This window comes from Copadichromis virginalis, linkage group LG5, assembly GCF_057382275.1.
Source record: "Copadichromis virginalis isolate Kocher_CV1m ecotype Utaka linkage group LG5, C_Virginalis_male_GT1.1, whole genome shotgun sequence".
Lineage (NCBI taxonomy): Eukaryota > Metazoa > Chordata > Actinopteri > Cichliformes > Cichlidae > Copadichromis > Copadichromis virginalis.
In genome coordinates, this window is record NC_140622.1 from 17,500,715 (window position 1) to 17,523,977 (window position 23,263).

At 38.4% G+C, this 23,263-nt stretch overlaps 1 protein-coding gene across 3 annotated transcripts in view; it reads left to right on the plus strand.

Moving 5' to 3' along the window:
- Positions 1-22,575, plus strand: part of camk1b (calcium/calmodulin-dependent protein kinase Ib) — a 40,085-nt gene extending 17,510 nt beyond the window's left edge. For all 3 annotated transcript variants that reach the window (XM_085456296.1, XM_085456298.1, XM_085456297.1), the window contains 10 exons: positions 7,906-8,037; positions 15,214-15,288; positions 16,300-16,438; positions 16,945-17,071; positions 17,293-17,368; positions 17,723-17,835; positions 18,809-18,887; positions 19,111-19,198; positions 19,466-19,574; positions 19,665-22,575. In XM_085456296.1, coding sequence (XP_085312422.1) covers positions 7,906-8,037; positions 15,214-15,288; positions 16,300-16,438; positions 16,945-17,071; positions 17,293-17,368; positions 17,723-17,835; positions 18,809-18,887; positions 19,111-19,198; positions 19,466-19,574; positions 19,665-19,765 — 1,039 coding nt within the window. In that variant the 3' untranslated portion in view covers positions 19,766-22,575. The remainder of the gene's footprint in view (positions 1-7,905; positions 8,038-15,213; positions 15,289-16,299; positions 16,439-16,944; positions 17,072-17,292; positions 17,369-17,722; positions 17,836-18,808; positions 18,888-19,110; positions 19,199-19,465; positions 19,575-19,664) is intronic.
- The last annotated feature ends 688 nt before the right edge of the window (positions 22,576-23,263 follow it).

Sequence of the window (23,263 nt, forward strand, 5' to 3'; positions counted from 1 at the left end):
GCATTCAGTATATCAGGGCAAGGTTCAAGGTGTAATGGAAGCTTTTGGGGGATTGTTGTATGGCTCTCCCAAATACCTTTTTATGGGCTCTGGAGAACGGCAAAAAATTCAAAGTTGGATTTTACTTAATCCAAAATTCAAAATAGTGTGTGTGTGTGCGTGAGTGTGTGTGTGTGTGTGCAAGTGTGTGTGTGTTTATCATTAGTTTTGTTTTTTCCCATGGACACAGTGAACAGCTTCTGGCTTTCCCAAAAAATACTTTAAGGACAACAAGATTTGTGAAGTCAAGCTACCTCATGAGGTGCATTTTTAGGGAGCTACCTGCTGTGGTGACCCCCCTTGTGGATAAGGTAGCCTCTAAAAGTAGCTTTTTCTTTTAAAATGGATACAAAATTGAATGGTCAGCCAGTCTAAGTTTAACATTGATTTATTATTGGAGTAAGAAATATGCTCATATTTCTTAGTGCCAGTTAAAATCCAGGTAGCAGTGTTCTGAATTAACTGGAGTTGGTAAGGTGACCTCTTACTGCACTGGCCATAGTTCAGACTTGAAACCTTCAGTTATTTTGTGATGACAGTTTAAGAGTGTTTCATTTTGTTATTTATTGAGGAAATAGCAGATAACAAAACCAAGAATTTCTATCCTCAGAAACAATGTTAGCTGCAGAGGCTACGTCATGAGATGATTGGTCCAGATAGACTGTGTATCGTCAGAGTGGCTTAATTATTCTCAGTGAAGGACAAATTTTTTCTGCTGAAAAATTTTCATGCTACAAACTGACCATTATTGATGCCAGCACTTGTGTACTTGTAGATTTAAAGCTGTTTTAATTTACAAATAGTATTCCATATAAAAAGTCAGAAAATATCTTTTGTTGGTGTCTCATGAACAGATCAGATGGCTAAAAGTAAATTGTTAGTGTTTCCAATATTTAGATTTGCAGTTACAGAAATATTTGGATAGTAACCTAGAGAGGACATAGGAATCATGGGATTGCTGTCTGCTATCACCATTCAGAGACTGACAACAGTACAGACTTCAGGAGCAATGTTTGTCTTTTGGTGAATTAATGAGTTCACTCTAGCCAGTAGCTCCCCATGTTGCTCATAGCTCTAGATGTAGCAGTTTAGTTTTCTTGGTTTGGTTATGTAATATTACTTCACTGAACTGTAGTGTGGATTGTACTGAGGTATTACACTAAAAAACATAGTTTAGCCATGGTGCTGGTCTTTGGTGCACTTTGTCAATATCAGTAGGTCATATTTTACACCATCCATCCATTCGCTTCCGCTTAACCTTTTCAGGGTCACGGGGGCCTATCCCAGCTGTCATAGGGCGAGTGGCGGGGTACACCCTGGACAGCTCGCCAGTCTGTCGCAGGGCTAACACATAGAGACAGACAACCATTCACACTCACACCTATGAGCAATTTGGATTAATCAATTAACCTATCTCCACAAGCTGGACGGTGGGAGGAAGCCGGAGTGCCCGTAGGGAACCCACGCCAACACAGGGAGAACATGCAAACTCCACGGAGAAAGACCCCAGCCTGATGGTGGAATTGAACTCAGGACCTTCTTGCTGTGCAGCAACAGTGCTAACCACCGTGCCACCGTGTTGCCTTATTTTATTTAATGGTTTTTAAATGGTTTATTTAAACCTTTTAAAAGTAAATAAATCTCTTTTTCATTTTACTTTTCACATTTGTGATACAGTATGTGTATACATCCTCACTCGGTATGCAATCACAGCAAGTCTTAGCCCCATAGGAAGGTTTAATGCTGCAGATGTGTAAACTAGGAGAACAGAATGCAAACATACTCATCGCAGCTCCACACCAATACAATGCTTTGCTAGTTTGTGTTCAATGCAGAGGGGTAATGGTGGGCTTTCAACGACAGAAAAGGTTTGGAGGATAATCTGGAAGCTTCTGAGTTTATTTGATCTTCCACTTACTGATTTTCACTTCCTTTTTTACTTGCTAGGCACACTACTGTGTTACGTGTAGTATAATATTGGAATATAGTATAGGAAAAACTTTCAGTTTGAGTTAAAATATGCCAAAAGTTAACCCATCGTATTGGATGGGTTAACCACTGCCTTTATGTGATTTGATGCCAAGGGCTCTTATACATGTGTCCATATGTGATGAGTTGGAAGTGAGAGATGTATTTTGATATTGTCATAACCTGCTGCATCAAGGCGCCAGTGACAAAGGAGGCACGGTGTATAATTTTGAGATATTAGCCATGTATAAATGGTTGTTTTGATCAGGTGATTCAAAACAATAGGCTGTAAACACAACATAGGCAACATTATTTACTCATGAGGTAGATGTGGTTAATGTAGGCTAAATTCTGGCAGTTTTTGTGTGATGTTGCTGACAGACAGACAAGTATTTTTCACTGTCTCAGATTTGTGTCTTTGCCTTGATGGAGCAAAAAAAAATGGTAATTCAAGTATTTTAAATGGGTCTCCCTTTAGGATTAGATGACCACATTTTACTGATGTGTTGTGTCTGTGTGCTGTGTTGTTATATGTAAATCGAGAGTGATTGTGGTTTGATTGTGCTGTTCTTCATGTTTGGGAGGCCCACAGAGCAAAGATGGTCTTGTTATGTTTCAGGTCCAGTTTCACAGTTGGGTATCTCTCAGCTCTTATTGGGCCAGATGGTCCTTCCCTATGTCTCTCTGACCTTTCCACAGTTACAGTTTTGTCATCTGTTTACATACCTTCTTGACCAACTTCTCAGCAGGACAGATGGCAGAAGTGCTGTGAGTTTGAGAAATAAGAAATGTCCTTTTTCCATGGCAGACAGTCAGAGAAGATTAGTATTCTCAAAACGTCACTGCCACATAAGAAATACTTCCTTGTTGATTTTCTTTTTTTAATGTTTGCTTTGCAGAGTTCATTTTAATTGGCATACAGTATGTGCTGTACATATCTGCATCATCACTGACACTTACTTTATACAATACAACAGTAACAAAATAAAAAAGGTGTTGTGTTCAAAATAGAAGAAACAGAGGGGTCTGCTGACATTTGACCATTTACGATGAATAAAATTAATAATAATAATAAAAAAACAGCCCAGCATCTTATTCAAATGTTTGGGTGGGGTGTAAAACCAACAGAGACGGAGTTTATGCAAATATTTAAACTGTATGAGGCCTAAATGTGTATATGTCTTTTCTATATTTGACTGTATACTGTATGTATATATTGAAACCACTGTGTAAAGTATTTACACAGTGTTTTTCTGAGAAATGCCCTACTGTTTGTATAATGGCAAGCTAGTCCTCATTAAGGGCTTAGCAGCTAATAGCTCTCCAGTCGTACCATGTCTGCATGCCTGTGTGTGCGTGAGGGTGAGGGGACTGAGTGTTTCCTGTTTCTGGACACAGTTCCCATGGTGCTGATTAGAACATCCTGTTTGGAACGGGAACAGCTCTGTAAACACGTTTGTTTACCTTATAATCCAACTGAAACCTTGGTTAGGATTAACCTTCAGCAAACTCACCCGACACAGCCATCCTTTCTATATTCTTCATGTTTTTTTAGGCTGCACGGTGCCAGTTGCAGACACATCAAATAATACTCAGATAATTTACTGTAAAACAGTTGTATAACAACAGTACTTGAGGGTTGCTGCTACATTTCTTTGGCATCCCCTGTGTGGGGCAGTTGGCTGAACTTGTGTCTGCTTCTTCTGTTTTTATTAAACAGTGGCTGTCAAGGCTGCTGCTCAGTAAAAGTGTCACTTTAAAGGACCAACGCAGTGAAGGACTGTTTCCTGATATTCAGAAAATAGGGAAGTAATTTTGGGAACTACATAAAAACAATGACCAGTCTTATTTTGTGATGGGAAGTCAAGAACGTAAAAGGTTTTTTTTTTCTTTGGGGGGGGGGGTTTATGGCAAAATGTGGTTAAATATAAATATCAAGTTATTTTAAACAATTCAAGTCAGGCAAATATACATCAGAATCATTTCACATGGCAAAATGGTTATACAGTTTTTATCTTGCGAAACAAATAAAATCCCCCCCCTTGAATATCTGTAGTCAAAGACCGTCTCTGTGAACCACTATTTGACACTTCCCAAGAGCCCTTTTGGTTTGTCAGTGGAAGCATGGAGAATGTCAGCTAAATTCTCCAGATGCTGCAGAGGAATTTGCAGCAGTGACAACCTCCTCCACAGAGCTGGATTTCTGCCAAAGCAGATGGCATTCCTGCACAAGTTTTAGTTTCTTGTTGACACACGACCACAAAGCCTCACTCACAGTTAGTCTTATCAAGATCTGGGTTCAGGGTTCTTTGGGTTTTTGTAGTTAACACCACCAGAGACCTGCATGAGGGTCACTGCATAAAGTTTGTGGAAGGACCCGTTGTAAAACATATATATCTAAGCTCAACTACTGTTCATTTGTTGTCTTTACGAATTTTGCTTGATAACTAAAAAAAGGTAATTGTAAGCCCTCTGTTTGCATATTCAATTTCTTTAAATGTAAGCAGGAAGCAAGCAGTTTCACTGTTATTTTGTAAGGAAGCCATTGCCAGTGTTATTCAGCGTGCACCAATGCCTGTCATGTCAAAATTGAAATATCACAATGTCATGCATGGCAGCGTGTATTTCAATAGTAGTAGCAAAATGGGAACCCAATTTTTGAGTTTGTTACACTGATCATGGGCTTTATTTCACTACGAAAGTAATTTCCTAAAGCAAAAGACACAAACAACTGTTATAAATACTGCAAGAAATGCAAACAGGAACACAAACGCTGAGCCAAAATAGGACTGCAGGCGACATCTATCACTGCTCAGTGCACTCGACCTTTGCCAACACAGTGTCCCTGTGTTGGAAAATCCTGATATAACTCATGAGCCATAAATTACATTAGGCAAAATCAGCCTTCTTTCAAGAATTTATTTATTTTATTTAAAATTAAAATTTGAATTATGAATGTAAATGTGTTTTGCAGGATTCTTTTTTTCTAGGATTACTTTACAGAGAAGAGAGAGTTGCTTGTTTTTCAGATGTCGCTGGTATGAAAACAAGTCTTCATGTTTGGCAGTAATAATGAATCTGTAAATCTCTAGACTGAATGCATGTCCTTCCTTTCTGTCTACACAAACAACTGCCTGGAACCAGAGCGATAACAACCGATTTCACTTTTGATCTGAGTTTTTATCGTGCCATTGGTTTTAAGAAAACAGGGACATGTTTGAACATGGTATTGGCAGCTAATACTGAAATGATCATAGATTTTTTCTTTTTGAGAAAACAAAAAACAAACATTGTTCACTGTCAGTGTCTGTTGTAGTGTGAATTACTGCTTCACCGCAAGACATCATTGTGAGTTATTTCAAGCTATGTAAACTTTCCTGTAAAACTACACATCATTTACTAGAATTCAGATTTCCTTCAGGTGAGATATAAAAAATCAGATTTTTGTGTTTGTTGTGTAATGACTTGCCTGACACTCCTACCTGAAGAATATTGGATAAAATCATTATTTTTATTGTTCTAAACATTTTCACTCTTGTTATTACTTGCTGTTTAGCACTGTGTTGTGTTTAAATGGACTTTATAAATAAACTGACTGAGAGTGATGACCTCGTGCAATAAGACTTTTGGAAGAACCACCATTGCAAAAATGACCTATAATAGACCCATTCCTGTAATATATCTATATATATATATATTATTGCTAATATATATTTTTGTAATATATCTATATTATGGCTAAAGCAGTTTCTGGATGGATGCAAACTGCATTTCGTTGCCTGCACTTGTGACATGTGCAATAACAATAAAGTTGAATTCTATTCTATTCTAAAAATTCATAAAAATCAGTGAGAATGATCCAGTGAATTCAAGCATGAGAGTATCAAAAGCTTTGAAATTGATAAATTTGCCTGTGTTACACATTACTGTAAGAAATGTATTCACTTCAAAACGCTCAGATTCATCCAACATTAGCACTTAGTAGAAAACCAAATATATACCCGACACTACCCACTTCATCATCCCAACAGTCTATCCTATGTGTTGTAAACACAGCATAAGGTCATGGGTATGGGATGCACAGATGTTAAGCTTTAGGGCTAATTACCAGGATTATTATGTGCCATAGTGGTCTTTCCATCTGTTTTTTTTTTTTCCCTAAAAAGGCTCTGTAATTTAGGTGTATGGGAAAATATGAAAAATTAAAAATCAGGAAGACCCTAGTTTTTTCATGGAAGCTCTTCCTTTTATTTATTCTGGTATGTGAAGTACAGCTTAATATATGGTAGACTGATTAGTAGGCTAAACAAATCAGTAATCAGAAGACCTTCTGCTGCAGGGAGAGTGTTATGTAATTTTTATGTTACCAATGTTTTTTCCTTTAGTCTTGCTTATTTATTTATTTTTATTTTATTAAAATCATCACAGTTTGAAACAGTAAGTTACATTACACATGAAGAAACCAAAACGTTGCATTGAAGCTACCGTGACCTTGTCTCTGTTGTATTGCGGTGTCAAAGCCTACCATTGTGGCTCAGGAGTTGTAGCTATTGAACAGCACTGGAGCTGAGTCAGAACTCTTCGGGCTGTGGTCAAAATGCTCGAGGTCCACCTCCACTCTGAAATGGGTCATGGGAAAGTGCTATTATTCTTTTGCTACTCTGACTTCAGATGCTTTACTTGTTTTGATTTTCCTGAATACAGAAACCAAGAGAATAAAAAAGAAAAAAGTGTAAAAGGCTGTCAGATTTGTCGTTGCAGTACTTCAGCTAGTCAAAGCCTGGGTTCTTTACGTAAATGATGGTAAAAGGCAAAATTCAATTCAAATTCAATTCAAAATGTATTTGTATAGCACATTTAAAAACAACGGAGTTGACCAAAGTGCTTCACAATCGGTTAAAACAAGAGAAAACAATAGAGAAACAAATATAGACAGGGGTGCACATAAGTGGTCCGCAGGTGCGCATTCGCTGTCAAAATAAAAGACGCGCACCAGATAAGAAGTTGCAACGCGCGTTTGCGTACGTAAGATTTTCTTTGTTTAGAACTCTTAAAGATGCGAAGAAGCAAGCTCCTTTAAGCAATTAGTTTGGTGCTCCTCCACCACCAAAGAAATGTCCGAAGGAGTCCAAACCGCAAAAGAAGCACGTAGTCTCGGAACAGTGGTTGCAGGAGGTGAGCTGGCTTCAAACAAATGATGAACGCACAGAGATGTGGTGCAGAATATACCGTGAAAAAAACGTGCGTTGCAACTTCTTATCTGGTGCGCGTCTTTTATTTTGACAGCGAATGCGCACCTGCGGACCACTTATGTGCACCCCTGAATATAGATAAATTAGAAACAAATACAGATAAATAAGAAGACAGTGAATTTTTATAACATAACAGTAAGTTTTATGAAGCCTGCAATACATCCAAAACGGGGAAAAATTCTGAGGCTATTTTTTCCCCATTTATTGTTCATATGGACTTTCATATACACCATTATTCAATCTGTGACAATGTAAACTGTAGCATACAACTGATATACAGCATTACATGAGTCAGACTTAAAATCCTTTGGCCAGTATCAACATTTGTCACTGAGATAAACCTCGATATTTAATACTGGTGCTTCCAACTCATCCCACCAGGTTGTAGTCTTTCCAAAACTTGACTCAGCACGCCAAAGACTTCGGGAGGCGGCTGATATTAAAAATAAACACAATCTGGCATCAGCAGGCTAAAATTTATATTAGCTTTTAGATGCTGGTAGCCAAGAATTACAAAAGTTAGACCAGTTTAACATCAGAGCTGGAATTTCTTATTTTCTGTAGAGTGTCAGCGACGCATGTGAAAAGCTGAAGCCCCTGGGATGAATAAACTCAGGTCTAACAGACTTGTGTGTTTGTGTTTCAGCGGGGCTTTCTCTGAGGTGGTCTTGGCTGAGGAGAAGAGGACTCAGAAATTGGTGGCCGTCAAGTGTATCCCCAAGAAGGCCTTAGAGGGCAAGGAAAACAGCATTGAGAATGAGATAGCAGTACTGCACAAGTAAGTGGACTTCTGTGTTTTGGTGAGTTGGCATTAATAGGCCCTATATGTCTTCATTTAAAGAAGACATATTTTGAATGGATTTGCTTAAAAACACGAGAGAGATCAGAAATTATTTATACATAGAAGATTAAATTGTTATTGTAAAAATCTGTATTTTGAAGCACTGCACATTACGTTAGGAAGATCTCCTGACTGTGTTTGTGACGATGAGAGCAAATAACAAAAGATGTGGGTAAGAAGGTAGGCTGTGGCATTTAAATGTGCCAAAGTTTGGCAAAAAAACAAAACAAAATTAAAAAGAAATCACCCACTCCATTACACCACCACACACCTGAACCGCTGATCCAAGGTGGGAAGGATCCGTGTGAGCCTGTGTGAATTATAGCATCAGTTTCCTCTTCTTAGCTGACACGATTAGCTTCTGTAGCCTGTTATAGAGTCGTTTTACCCCTAATTACTCTAAAAATAGTTTTTATTTCTACTGATTTGGAGTTTCTCAGGTAGAAACAAGGATTGGGGTTCATATGAGGTGTTCAAGTTAATTATTGTATATGATGCAACTATTAATGTAATTGACATTATCTTTTGAGATCATGCTATGTTTCATGCCATCACACAAAATGAAGATTGACAATGATTTAAACCAATGATTTTCAGCTTCTCCTGGCAGCAAACACATATTGAGTCATTTGCCCAAGTGGTTTTCTTTCTACCTGAGAAACAGGCATAATGTTGAATATAGTAAAGCAAGCGGCAGTTTCACTCTTTGCTGTTATGAAGTTTTTCAAATGTACCTTTCTTTAGATGCAGGGAATTACAGGCCACAGTGAAAATGGCTGATCTACTTTGGGTCCCTAGTTATTTTTAGCGCTCTTGTTGCCTGGGTTACAGGAGACGAGGTGACGTGAGGACGGAGCAATGAGCATGTTGGGGTTTAGTTAACAGTCCAAATTTGACAAATGAGGTAAACTGAAGTAAACTTGGATTGCAGATCAGGCCTTGCTCTTTGTGAAGTTTGCATAGACTCGAAAAGTGGTTTCATGAATCATTGTAACACCTCATCCAAGTACACAAAGTTGGGAACGGGGTCTGAGTGGGGGAGTATTTAAACTGTTTATAAAATATACGTTTCATGAAGCTGTACTAATATGTAGCATCTGGACAGAAGCATGCCGTTGTAATACTTGCAGAAGTTTGGCACACTTGCTAAAATGAGCAAGACCTTTACTAAAAACACTTCTGGATGGCAGCATCCAGAAAATGAATATCTGAATCAGGAAATTCACTCCCAACTCCACCTTTTTTTTTCCTTTTCCCCCAAAATTCATGCATTTTTTTTGTTTTTTTGATATACGTGATCATGTAACGCTTTCATTACAGGGGCTTCATAAAATGTTTCTTAAGAAAAGAGGCATATTTGCTGTCCAGTTTTTTAATTCTTAAATCACCCAACTCCACAGTTTTTGTCCAGTCACCCTACTAAAACTAAAGTGAAAAATAAAAATTGGGCCCCGAATACACAATTTCATATTATTTAGGATTAGTGGGCCCTTTACAGATGTTACCTGTGACATTTGCACTAGGGTGGGATGCTCCATACTAAAACTTCAATGCTGTGTTGAGCTTATGAAGCGCAGATCTTCTGAAACACAGTGCAGTTCAAAACACGCACATAATGTGATCACAGCTAATTCAAGTTTTGGTGCGTTCGTCCTCAGTTGATTGTTAGTATCAACTGAGGGCGATACCACACCAGGTGTCACCACAAACTTCCAGAAAGTTTGAAAGTCAGCAGCAGCTGGACCGAGACCAGGAGCAGGAGTGGCAGCAGTAACCACAGCTCAGGACTCAGCAGAGATTGTAGGAAATTTTTGACAGCTGGGTTAGTGAAACTCATAGCACCCATAGTGCAACTGCTGATGCCACTGTAGAGGTCACTGATGATGGCATGAATAAGGTGTTGTTTATCCACACCTTTAGAGCTTGGCAAAAAATACCCGTGTATACCCACAGTAAGTGTGAAAAGATTTTTGCCACGTCTAGGGAGGTAAGTTACAAAAAAAGAAGCCAACTCATCCGCAAAACAGCTGAAAAACTAATATTTGTGAATAAACATATTTACATAGACGTTAATTTTTCATTGGTATAATTAGCTACATTCGTTCCACTGTAAATGAAACATCTTCTATAAAGATCACTGAGGCCTACACTCTACACCAGGGGTGGCGGAACCCCAGGCCTCAAGGGCCGGTGTCCTGCAGGATTTAAATGTGTCCATGATCCAACACAGCTGATTCTAATAGCTAAATTATCTCCTCAACATGTCTTGAAGTTCTCCGGAGGCCTGATGATGAACTAATCATTTGATTCTGGTGTGTTGACCCAGGGTGATATCTAAAACCTGCTGGACACAGGCCCTTGAGGCCTGGAGTTCCCCACCTCTACATCTACATCTACACCCTACCTACAAAGTAGGTGACATTGAAATTGTTGTCACAATAAACAAACATTTTATAAATTGGTTTGTTTACATTTCACTGAATTTCAAAACAGCGGAAACAACCACATTTATGTAAACTTAAAAGGGAGGAAATAGTATTTTCTTACAGTCACAGCTTTGTTGTTTAAGGTTCTTACAGGTTTTTCTCCTTTTGTTGTATGGGCATTTCTTCAAAACATGTTCATAATTATTGATAGAGTGGTAGAAGTGTGCAACACTTTTCTCTATGGTCATTTAGAGAAGAAGAGCATTGTCAACCTGTGACAATATCAAAACTGGCCAGTAGGTGTCACTGTAGGGATGAGTGTCTCGAAACAGTTGACACAATTGCTTTGAATGTTTGCACAAAGCCTCACTTTACCCATCATTAATGTGCACTTTGCGCTTTAGCTTGGAGAAGTCAGAGTATCCGTGACTTTGATTGCAAAGACTAGGCTGTAGTCAGGCCCACAATATGTGGCAGTGTTTCTTGATCCTGTTTATGAAAAAATGAGGTTTATTTAAAGTTTATGTGTTTCCAAAGTTTGTGTGTGCAACTGTGAACCTTTTTCAGGTTCACTTTTTTTTTCTAGGTTTTCCGTTTTATGTATAATAATGTTATTCATTAAGTTTAATCATAATGAGTTATTTTTTTGGCTTTGAACCACTTTTGCTATCTTTTGTTGCTCCTTCCTAATTTTTTTTTAAGTGTTGGTGGCAAAACATTAAATGAGCTTTTTTTAAAAAAAAAAAACAAAACAGTTTGATATATTTCTGTATTATTTTCAACTAAATATAGGTTTTAAATTATTTTTAAATTATTGCATTCTGTTTTTCTTTTTCAAAGTGTACTTATTTTTTTTAGAAACAGTGTTGTAGGTCATAAAATCACCAAAATAAAATTACCACTGTTTAACTAAAACAGGCAAACAAGAATACAAAACTGATTATATACATAACCAGTGAAAAACAAGTCTCACCATTGTGTTACACCCATAAGAGACTCTTTCTCTCCACATTTTACTCTCTGCCTTAATAAATACTTTAAAAGCACAGTGGAACAACACTGAAACAGAGTAAACCTGCTGTTTGTTTATGACCGAGGGACACAGCTGTCGCATTAAATTGCTTTTTAAATAGTCAGCTGCCACGTTATGTGGCCACTCGGTCTCTGCCTTCACTCCCTGTGAGGCCAGACCCAAACCCGTCATCCTCTATGGCTTTTGTTATTTCTCCCACTGTAAATTTATTGGTGTGTATTTAATGCTTGACACATGTTACTATGAACTGTATAAAAGAGGTCAGTGTATTGAATATATGATCACCAAGCTAGTGTAGAAATATGTCTTTCCTGTTTCGCTTTTCTATTTTGTCTTGCTAATAAATGTTACACGGGCTGTTCGTCTTTCCCCCGTTCTATCTAGACCAAACATTTACTGAAGCACAGACATTTGCAAATACAGTGACTAATTGTACTCTTCGAGTCACTTGTAGCTGTGCCAGTCGGAGGAATTTCTGTGAAGTCGCCCTCTTACTTTGTTTCAAATCTGGAAAGGGTTGCAGCAAAGCCTGAATATCATACCTTAAGCATGTCTTTGGCTCCATCTCATTTAACACTGGACTGGACAGATAAGAAGACTACACATGTTTGTGTCAGACCACAAGCTTGTATCTGACACCTTTACTACAAAGTGAATTCACGAGATGAGGCAGGCAGTGGGTGATGTGACTGCATATTCTGCTCAGTGTCACACAGGGAACCTTGTTGCCAGTAGAGTAGCTGCTTCTAACACAGAAAAGTTGTGGAAGATTTTCAAGTGATTATACAGTTCTTAAAATGAGAAGTTATTTAAAATGTTTTATTTGCGTGCACATGAACTGAAGTAACTGCATTCAAATTAAAACATGATGGGTAACAGATTAACAGTTCTGTTTTGGTGGCTTGTTTCTTTTCATTTGACTAATTGAATCTCTTCTGATCTGAAAAAAAACATATTTACATTTTCTCTGGAAACACTTTAAAATTTTATAAGAGTTTTATAAGAACCATTCTTTCGTTTGTGGTTGGCCCACTCAGTGCTCTGGAAGAATACAATAAAATACAAAAGGTGTGAACAGAAAAAATAAATTTTTAACTTTAAAGTCTAAGACAGCAAAATCCAAAGGGTGGGTTAAATAAATCAATAAAAAATCAGCAGCATTTAAAAATCACTAGAATTTCCTGTTTTCTTACTTTCACTCAAGTGTCAGTTTTGCTTCGTGCTCACTGCAAAGTTGGCAGCTCTGTTCTCTAATTTGCTGACTTTCTGTGATCCAAGCTGACAGGGGTCAGCAGAGGACCGAACCTTAAATAGACACTTCAGCTTTCTGACAGTCACAATGACCCGTGTCCACCCGTAGGTTCATTGTCCACACAAGCACAGAATGTGTACTACATGTTGCAGACCATATGTAATCGTGTGTGTGAAACTGTATGTGAGTCTCCACATGTCCGTTTCTCGCTCCACACAGAGCTAAGCTGCTGAATGAAGGTGGATAAGACTCATTGCTGTAATCCAGCGTGAGCACAGGATGACGCATACATAGTTACCTTGGGTACATCTCAGACACATGGTTTTATGTTGTCTTTGTCTTCCTGCCTTCAACTCGGTAACCTTCAAACACACACCTTAGACCAGGCACTGAGGTAACAAACACTCAGAGTGCATGATGAAGGAAAAGGAAAAATCAAAAAGAATCAAAGCTGAAGTAAAAGGTAGCACTATGGGGCAATATTTTTATGAGTTGGTTCCTGTACCAGGACAAACACCTCTTCTTGAGATACAGTACTGTGGAAAAAAGATTGAGTTACCCATATTTCTTTATATTTTGCTCCTAAAATGGAACTAGGTGCAGTGATTTATTGAAACATGTGCAAACATCAGTGGAAACACAGCAAGACCAAAGATCAACGCTGAGTTTGTACAGACTTATGAGCTTGAAAGTCAATATTTGGCATGAGCACCTTTATTCTTTAACACAGTCTAATCTCTTTTAGGCAGCTTCCTTGTCATTTTTAAGCAAAGTTCAGGAATAGTTCTGCAAGCTTCTTGAAGGACATTCAAAGCTCTTCTTTGGATGTTGGCTGTCACGTTTTGTCGGCGATCGTGGCTCAACAGTTGACAGTTCGTCTTGTAATCGGAAGGTTGCCGGTTCGAGCCCCGGCTCCGACAGTCTCGGTCGTTGTGTCCTTGGGCGAGACACTTCACCCGTTGCCTCCTGGTGGTGGTCAGAGGGCCCGGTGGCGCCAGTGTCCGGCAGCCTCGCCTCTGTCAGTGCTCCCCAGGGCAGCTGTGGCTACAATGTAGCTTGCCATCACCAGTGTGTGAATGGGTGGATGACTGAATGTAGTGTAAAGCGCTTTGGAGTACTTGGGGACTAAGTAAAGCGCTATACAAGTACAGGCCATTTACCATTCACCCAAGATGATCCCACACTGCTTCAATAATGTTGAGGTCTGGGCTCTGTGGAAACCAATCCACGACTGATAGTGATCCACTGTGTGTTTTTCTTTCCAGGTATGCTTTTACTGCATTGTCAGTGTGTTTGGGACCATTGTAAAGTTGAACAATGAAGTCGTTACCAGTCAGATGGTCTCCATGGTCTGTGGAAACCATGGAGACTGTAACCAAACTTTCTGCCAGTTTTTCAAAAGTGATTTACTTCTTTCCAACATACAGTATTGAGTGTGTTCATTTGGTCAAAAGTGAATCAACAGTTAAAGTAAATAAAAAAATAAGAATTATAGCTATAGAACATATTGCATGTTCAATCAAAATCTCCAAACCATGAGAGAACCTCCACTGTATTTTGAACATGGCTTTTGATGCTCTCTCTTGTGCCTCTTTTCTGACGTCCATAAATACTGACAACAGTTTCAAGAAAATGTTTCACATTTGGATTCTTCACACTATCAGACTTTTGCATTTTCATTTCAGTTCTTGTGTAATCTAGCGTATGTCAGCCTTTCCTACTTGATTCTCTTCCCCCAAAAAATGTCTTCTTAACAGCCACCCTTCTACTGAGACCATTTCTGATGAGGCTTCAGTGAACAGTAGATGGAAAAACCAGCTAAATCTCTCAGGTCATGGGCCAGGTCTTTGTTTTTTCCTTTTTTCTTGAGGACATGACTGTCAGACACTATTGATCTATTTTAGATTGTTGGTGTCTTTTTTTGTTTTTCTTTTTATGCCTGCCATTTCTTCTTTTGTCCTTCACTTCTTACATTTTTCTTGATATTTTTTTAAGGCCACGCTGCCTATCAAATGTGTTATGTATGTATTTTTTTTATTTTTTTAGATTAGGTTGTCTCTAAATAATTTTAGAACCTCGTAGGGACATACAGCACACATTTTTTAAAAAATGTTATCACTTAAACCTCAGGATAGAAAGAGCATGCATTTTCCTTTGTACATGACTGTAGATGGATGTGTTAGTAAATCACTTTTAAAAAACTGGCAGAAAGTTTGGTTACAGTTATTTATTGACAGTAGCATTTGTATGAGACACATATTGCAGGTGTGCTAACATTACACGTTGGTTAGACAGAGGTACAAGAGTAATCTTAATCTGATGAGTCCATCTCGCATCTGTATCTGCAGACATTAACAACTGAACTTCTCGCCTGCTTTTTCCTTTTTTCCCTCTCTTCACAGGATCAAACACACCAACATTGTGTCTCTGGAAGACATATTTGAAAGTAAATCACACCTCTACCTTGTCATGCAACTGTGAGTATTCACATATGTGTGGGACTTTGTGAATTGTCTTTGCGTGCCTACTTGTGTTCTCTCCCACACACGGCTTGTCACATGCCATGAATTGCACCCTGCAACACATTCACACAGGCATGCTTGCACGCACGCACACACACACACACACACACACACACACACACACACGAAAACTCTGTACTTTGCCTACTCATGAGCAACAGTGGGGAGTTTGCCCTCATACTAGTTGCCAGTCAGTGTCCCACCCACCTCAACTAGTGAAATGTCAGAGTGAGAGAGGAAAAACAAAGGCAAGATGAGGATTAGAAAAATTATTATTAATTTATTAATGACTGTAAAATTAGGGAAATGAAAAACAGCAGCAAAGAGGGAAGATGTGACCTTGAAATCCAGATGTTTTACCTCATTCGTGGTTGTTCACTCTTTCATGTTGTGCTGCATCACTATCCTGTTCAGTTTTATTTTACCTCTGCCAACTGGTGTCAAACAGAGGCTGCACATATATGTGAAAATGTACGCAGGAATAGGAATGTATCATGGAGGGAACTGAATATGTGGTTAAAGTGACACGGGGACACTGGCCGAATGAGTTCAGCAACCCAGCTTTCCATGCACTGCTTGTCTAAACATCCATATCATCTTCTCTTTTCTTTCTTTAGCTCGTTGTAAGATGTTAAATTTCCTGTGCAGGTATTCATAATGTACTCGAAATTCCTATGATAGAGTCACGTTGCCATCTAGTGGCAAAATATGAAGCAGACATTGTAAGATTGACTGACTGTTTATAATTTTAGACTGAAAGCATTTTTCCCATGTGGTTTGTAAGAAAGTAACTTTATCTGAAGTAGTGGTTTATAACTAACTATAAAAGATTTTTATTTGCTGGAGTTAGCAGGGATTATCTTTTTATATCTCGCTTTTACACTTTTAAATTTCCATGCTTCCCTTCTATTTTTAGTCCCCCTCTCACTGTTCTTTTCTTCTTTCTTATCCACATTGAAAATACAGAGTGTCTGGTGGGGAACTCTTTGATCGTATCATAGAGAAGGGCTTCTACACAGAGAAAGATGCCAGTAAGCTCATTCAGCAGATCCTGGATGCTGTCAAATACCTCCACGACATGGGCATTGTGCACCGTGACCTCAAGGTGAACCAGGGATCAGAACTATGTTTGAAAAGATTGACTTTGTGTGGCAAATGGTAGTGAATTTGAGTTTATTCTTGTAGGTTGTTGTCTCTCTTTTTTTGTTTTTTCACTACAATATAATGAGATATGGTTTCATTTTCATCAATGTTTTTGTGCTATGGGGCTTTATCTTCTGTGTTTTGATACCTAATGGTGCTGTGTATTTTAAACCGAACCTTTGAGGATCTTTAGCACACACGCGCGCACGCACGCACGCACGCACGCACGCACACACACACACACACACACACACTCCTTTAAAGGAATTGGCAAAAACGTTCTTCCCCCCAGACTAAATACATGTCTGTTATCCCCCCTTACTGTATGGCTTTGCTGATCATTAACAAAAGTAGAATTAGTTATTAATTGTGTGTCCAGTGATGTTGGATTTCAGTTTGCAAGACTTTTTATGGTTTTTTTATGATGCATTTTATTTACGTTCTGTTCTGTTGTCCCTCCATCCAAAGCCAGAGAATCTGCTGTATTACAGCATGGATGAAGACTCCAAAATCATGATCAGTGACTTTGGTCTGTCAAAAATTGAGGGCTCTGGCAGTGTGATGTCAACAGCCTGTGGAACTCCTGGATATGTCGGTAAAGGAGTCAAATACTAGAAATCTGTTTATAAAAAACAACTTTAGGCGTGTACACCACCTTTTTCTCAGATCTCAGCTTTAACACAGTTTAATGGCTCAGAGATGGTGTACTGTGTATGAAAAAGTGAGACAGAAAGCATGCTAAACATGTATCAGACACTATGAAGGCTAAGTCTTGTTATATTGTGCCTTAATAGCTATGACCTTGTGTTTCCTCAGCCCCTGAAGTTTTGGCTCAGAAGCCCTACAGTAAAGCAGTTGACTGCTGGTCTATTGGTGTCATAGCATATATTCTGTGAGTACATGTTTTAGATGTATCTTTATACAAGATGAATCACATCTGCAGAGATACAATATTTTAACAGTCAGGTTTTGATAAGGATTAATCAGAATGCAGCATGTTTTGGATTCAGCAGCAGCAGTATTAATTTTAACATTCAACTAACAAGCAAAGGATTCATGGTTGGATCCCAGGAATAGACACTAATCCCTTGGTGGTTGCATCAGGAAGGGCACCCAGCATTAAAATCAGCCAAATCAAAACAAGCAGAGCTACTAAATAAAGGAGTGATTAAGGCTTTAGCATCATAGAAAAGCCGAAGCGTGTCTGTAAAGGGAAGTGTCAGCCTGTGCTGTCTCTGTGTTTCAGGCTGTGTGGTTATCCTCCCTTCTATGACGAGAATGATGCCAAACTGTTTGAACAGATCCTGAAAGCAGAATATGAGTTTGATTCTCCGTACTGGGACGATATCTCTGATTCAGGTACAGTACAGACATGAGACCTCTCATAAAGAGCTTTTTGGAACTGATACTTTTCAGGCTGATCACACTGGAAACTGTGATTAATAGAAGGAACACACCCTTTTAACAAAGTTTCCCAAATCACCAGAGGATTGTGTTCTGGGTGTGTGTTGTGGAAACCATCAAATTAATTCATTCGTTTTCTTTGAGGTCAGAAACATCCTCCTCTTTAAATCAAATCTGATAGTTCTGGATTACACAGAAAGAGATGAGCCACTAGAAATTTATTAGAAATTTACATCCTTTTTCTTATATTGTTACAGTCTCAGCCGGTGCTTGTCTGCATTTGTTATTTGGGATTGTACACTCCAGAGTGCTCACATGTCCTGGAGAAACTTCAAAAACTTTCTTTGATACGGTTTCTAGTCATTAAATCACACCTGGAAATTACATTAGATATTGCATTCCACAAGCGACAGGAAGAACATGGTAATTATTTTGTGTCTACACACGTACATGCTGATTTAAATGTTTTACTACAAGTATCTTTGCCAGATTCATAAAATATTGCCTTGTGAATGGGTGGCATTCATCCAATAGTGAATATTGTGAACGGCAGTTTTGCACGCCAATGTTGAATACTTCTCTCTGCAAAACACAGACCCTCACAGTGAGCAGAAAAATCTCCCACCTACCTGACACTCCATTTGACACAGAGTGCCAGACGGAGACTTGATCTTTTTGTTCCTTCCAAGCCTAAAGTTTACCCTGCAGGCATTTAACTTGCAAGATCAGGCAACAATCAAATGTAAAAAAATAAAATAAAATTCCTACTTTTGACTCTTGGCGTCAAGTTAAAACACTGAAGTATTATTGCATTAATAAGCTTAATCCAGTTTTAGACTGATAGTACAGTATGGTTATTAATCATTCATTAAACATCAGTTTTATGCAGTTGATAATGTTTAAAATGTATATTTTTTTACCTTTTCAGCTAAAGATTTTATAGTACATCTGATGGAGAAAGATCCCAGCATACGTTACACTTGTGAGCAGGCTCTGCAGCACCCCTGGTATGGCTCCTTGTACACATAATTTTTCCAAAGAAGAATAATGTTATTTTGTTAGTTCAAATCTTCAATAATTACACTTAAGTTTTGTAAATATTGTAAGTGTTTGGACTGCATGTCGGTTAACTATGTGTGACCATATCTGTAGAACAATTCCTATCCGGATTCCTATCCGTTATGCACACAAATAAAACACATTCGCACTGAAAGCCATTTCCTCTGTCAGGATTGCTGGGGATACTGCGCTGGACAAGAACATTCACGAGTCTGTCAGTGCGCAGATTAAGAAGAATTTTGCTAAGAGCAAGTGGAAGGTAAGTCTGCCTCCCAGTTCTACTTACATGTTGCATTGTTCTTTTCATTTTTAGCATTAAAGGAGAGGACAGAGATTAAAACTGGTCTGGTTTGCTATATTTTAACTTAACTGTACCGGGCAATTAAAAAATGTAATTAGGGTTAGGGATTTCAGCTACAATGACTTGATCCTCGGCGGGTTAAATTGCCATCCAGATCCTAATTTGTCCAAAATTGGCAAGTAGATTTTCCTCCTTTCTTGAAGTTTCATTATTGCTTCTCTGCAGCAAGCGTTCAATGCCACAGCAGTGGTTCGTCACATGAGGCGTCTCCAGCTCGGCACGGGACAAGAAGGAGCCAACCCAGCTCATCTGCTGATGCCGGGGGAAGATGCAGGTGGCTCCTCTTTGGCTGTGTGTAACATACTTCACCGTTTTTAATGTCAGGTAGATTCATTACTCATATTGTCTGCTTTATATCTCCCAGAGGCTTGCTGTGAGGGAGGGTGCTCACAGAACGTCGACAGCGGAGTAGATGCTCTGTCCAACTGTCCAACATACCGCTGCCACCCGACCAGCAGGGTGTGATCCATACCTGCTCCACCTACTTATCTAATTGATCCCAAGTCACTTTCCAATTTAAACTCCCTCAGTGGCACCAGAGGCGCTGTCTCCCCACTTATCTGGTTGCTGGACTACTGAGTCATTCCAACCTCTCGTCTGCAGGGGGAGCAAGTCAGCCCAGCCTGAAGAGGAAAGTCATATACCCGGTTGAAAGTGGAGGAGGTGGAAGAATTGATGATAACGATGATGATGCACCACAGTGGGTGATTTTTGGGATGAGTTTAAAAGGAGGAGAGGATACCAAGCAAGTGGGGGAAGGCGAACTTTTCCATCATCGTTCCTGGGGGGGATTGTTTTTGCCGAAGCAGAACAGAGCTTGTTGGACACTGTTTTTAATTGTTGAGGTTTTTGTTTTTTGAATTCAATTCGTCTCATTGTTTGTTTTTATTGTTTTGTATATTTGTGTGTTCCTTCCTACTGTTAGACTTTGAAGTACAAATCCAGAAACAATATCTGCATGATCAGGAGATAATTTCCCAATGCATGCTTTCCTATTTCTAAAAACATACACTGTTTCAGTAATCGCAGTACGAAAACAAAACAAATGACGCAGTGCCAGAACGACGGAGCATTTCTGGCATTTTTTTTGCAGCATTTGAAACAAAAACTGAGTCAAATCTTGTAATACTACAGAGCTGCATTCTGTGTCTTTAAGTCATGCTTTTAGACAATCAGCAACAGAATAGTTTATGCAATGAAAACTCCATTTATTTACTATGTAGCCTTTCTCGTGGTGATACAGTGTTTCCATGCAGTGGTTAGGCTCTCTGAGAGGGAAAAGCTTCTCCATTTATCTTTTGTTCACATTTGTTTTTCAACCTTCAACCTCTTTAACCGCTTGCACACAGGGATTTCTCTTTGTCTAAGGTGCCTTTAGGATATACACTATGATGGGTCTATTGGTGAGAGTTGTTGCAACAGAACCTCTTTCTGGAACTTCATATTTTGTACATGTTATACTTTGAGCTTTAAGATGTAGTTTCACAGTTAATTACTGTAATTTTAGACTGGATGCCTGAAGACAAAATGTAAGCTAATGATATTTTTCATTAATTGTTAATGAAAATAACATTAAACTCCTTACAATACGACAAGGTAAATCAACAACAAGGGACAGCTTTGACGCTGGTGTTTACAAAGACCCACTTTACACCCTTCAGTGCATTTTATGTAAGAATAAAAAGTAAATATTTCACATTTATTACATTCAGTTCCCTTTAAAATCCTACATGGACAAACAGAGTTTTATTGGTCCTTTTACTGGCTTTTATAATGAATCTTAGTATGTAAATGCTGGAGAATCTATAAATGTTCATTTAGTGTGTTCATATTGGTTGCTGCAGATGTTAAGGTGTTTTGTGTGCATTTAATTGGATATTCTGTACTTTTGCTCTGGGACCTGTTACAGTGGGTCCTGTCCTGAGCTCAGCGCTGTCAAAAGCAGTAAAAGCGATGATCTCTGCCCTCACTGCTCTCTCATTGACTTTCAGCTGATCATTCTTGCTCATGTAATTTAGTGCTGGTTACATATGTTTGCATGATGTTGTTTGAAAATTGTGACCGTTTCTTAAATTGTACAGCCACCATGAGATGAATGCAGATAAAAGGAAGATGTTTCTTTTTATTTGACAATCGTTTAATCCAAATCCTGTCATGCAAATGAGTAAAGGGCAAAGAAAAAAAATAGTAACATTTCAACAGGTTCAAACGAGTTTAGTGTGCTGCTTCAAAAAATAATTGTTGAAATTTTCTGCATATATTTGGGTAAACATTGTACTGTATTTAGATGGTAAAAAAAATGGCAAATTTTTTTTTTCAGGAATTTGTTGGTTTTTTTTTTTGCGTGAGTTGTTTGTATGTCATGAAGCAGAGGAAAGCAAACAGACGTGCAGACAGACTAATTTTGGAGCAGTCAATATTAAAACTGATCCCGTGCTAATGAAAACAGCTCTAATTTGAGTCGTTGTTGGCCGTGTCTCCTTTAGACAGCTACAACACAATAAATAAAAAAAGAAATGGATTTAAAATGTTACTTCAAACCCTCCATGTAAATATTCTTTTCTTTTAGCTGCTCCTTTTAGGGGACACCACAGCAGATCACGTTGCTCTCTCACCCCGTCACTTGCATAATCCTTTGCATGTCCTCCTCCATTAAATTAAAAACTTAATACCCATAGAAAACATATTGCAGGAAAAAGAAATCTAGTGATGATGAATAAGAAGATGGTTTGTTGTATTTAACATGCAAAAAAATACTAACAGAAGTCCTTGAAAGTTCTAATTTGATTCTCTGCTGAGGCAACAAATTGAAATGTGCAAGGAAATTAAAGATTTTTACATCAGGGTATAGGGTAATAAAACACATGATGGGGAAATATAACTGTTATCTGCTCAGTCAGCCATGTTTGTAGGAAAACTGCCGGAATGATATCGGGAACATGTAGAGAAAGGATGTGCTAATGACCTCACAGTTGGTTTCATACGTTGCTACTGCTCTTGACAAATTTCATTTATATATTTTACACTGCGCCAGTCTAAAGGAGCGAGACAGTCTTTCTCCTCTAACAGCTTGTAGAGAATGACCAGTGTGTGGTGACAGTTTGTTCTGAGTGTTTGTACCATAATTATGTTGCCTTTTAATAAATGCTGTTTTGGGCTGCAGTACCTACTGTATACACAGATGCAATGCATCATGGGTTGTTGAAAAGTGACTATTGCTTAGTGTGAAAGCCAGTGATTTGTAAGGGAAGCATACATTAAAATCCTTGTCTATGCATTATGGAAATGAGTTTGTTTGTCCGGGGAAAAAATACATGTTGAATGCTACATTAATGCTTAATATGTAGAGTTCAAGTGTGCTGGAAAGTGGAATAAAAGGATTTCATCTAAGGTTAAATGACACCTCAGCACATGTTTTATATCATTAGTTATGATGTTAACTAATGCACTGACTTAAGATTTAATGCATTTACATATTCGATTTAAAAGGAGTTAGCTCGATTAAACACAAAACCTTAAAATCAAAAAAGTGAATTTTTTCATTAGTCTGATTTTTAGTTTATTTTTTTTAATTCAGCAGGATTGTTGGTTGTTACTTTCTGTCAGTTTACTACTAAATAACCAGTTATATGTTTCAGTTACAGTACACAGCTGGGGAGGATGTGAAAGTAATTTTAATTTCATTAGGCTAAAGGCAAACTCCTGCTAGCGTTAATTACCACAACAGGTTTTTGTCTTGTTGTGAATACACAGCACTGTGCAAAAGTCTTGAGCCCCTAATAATTTCTTTATTTTATGCTAGGAATATAATAGGAATGTGTGCAGTGATTTACTGAAAGGTTCACACATACATGGGGGTACAGTATATAGGACAAAAACAGTTTGAAAGTCAATATTTGCTGTGACCACCTTTACTCTGAAACACATTCTGAGCACTCTTAAGTCAACTTTCTTTAAGTAGTC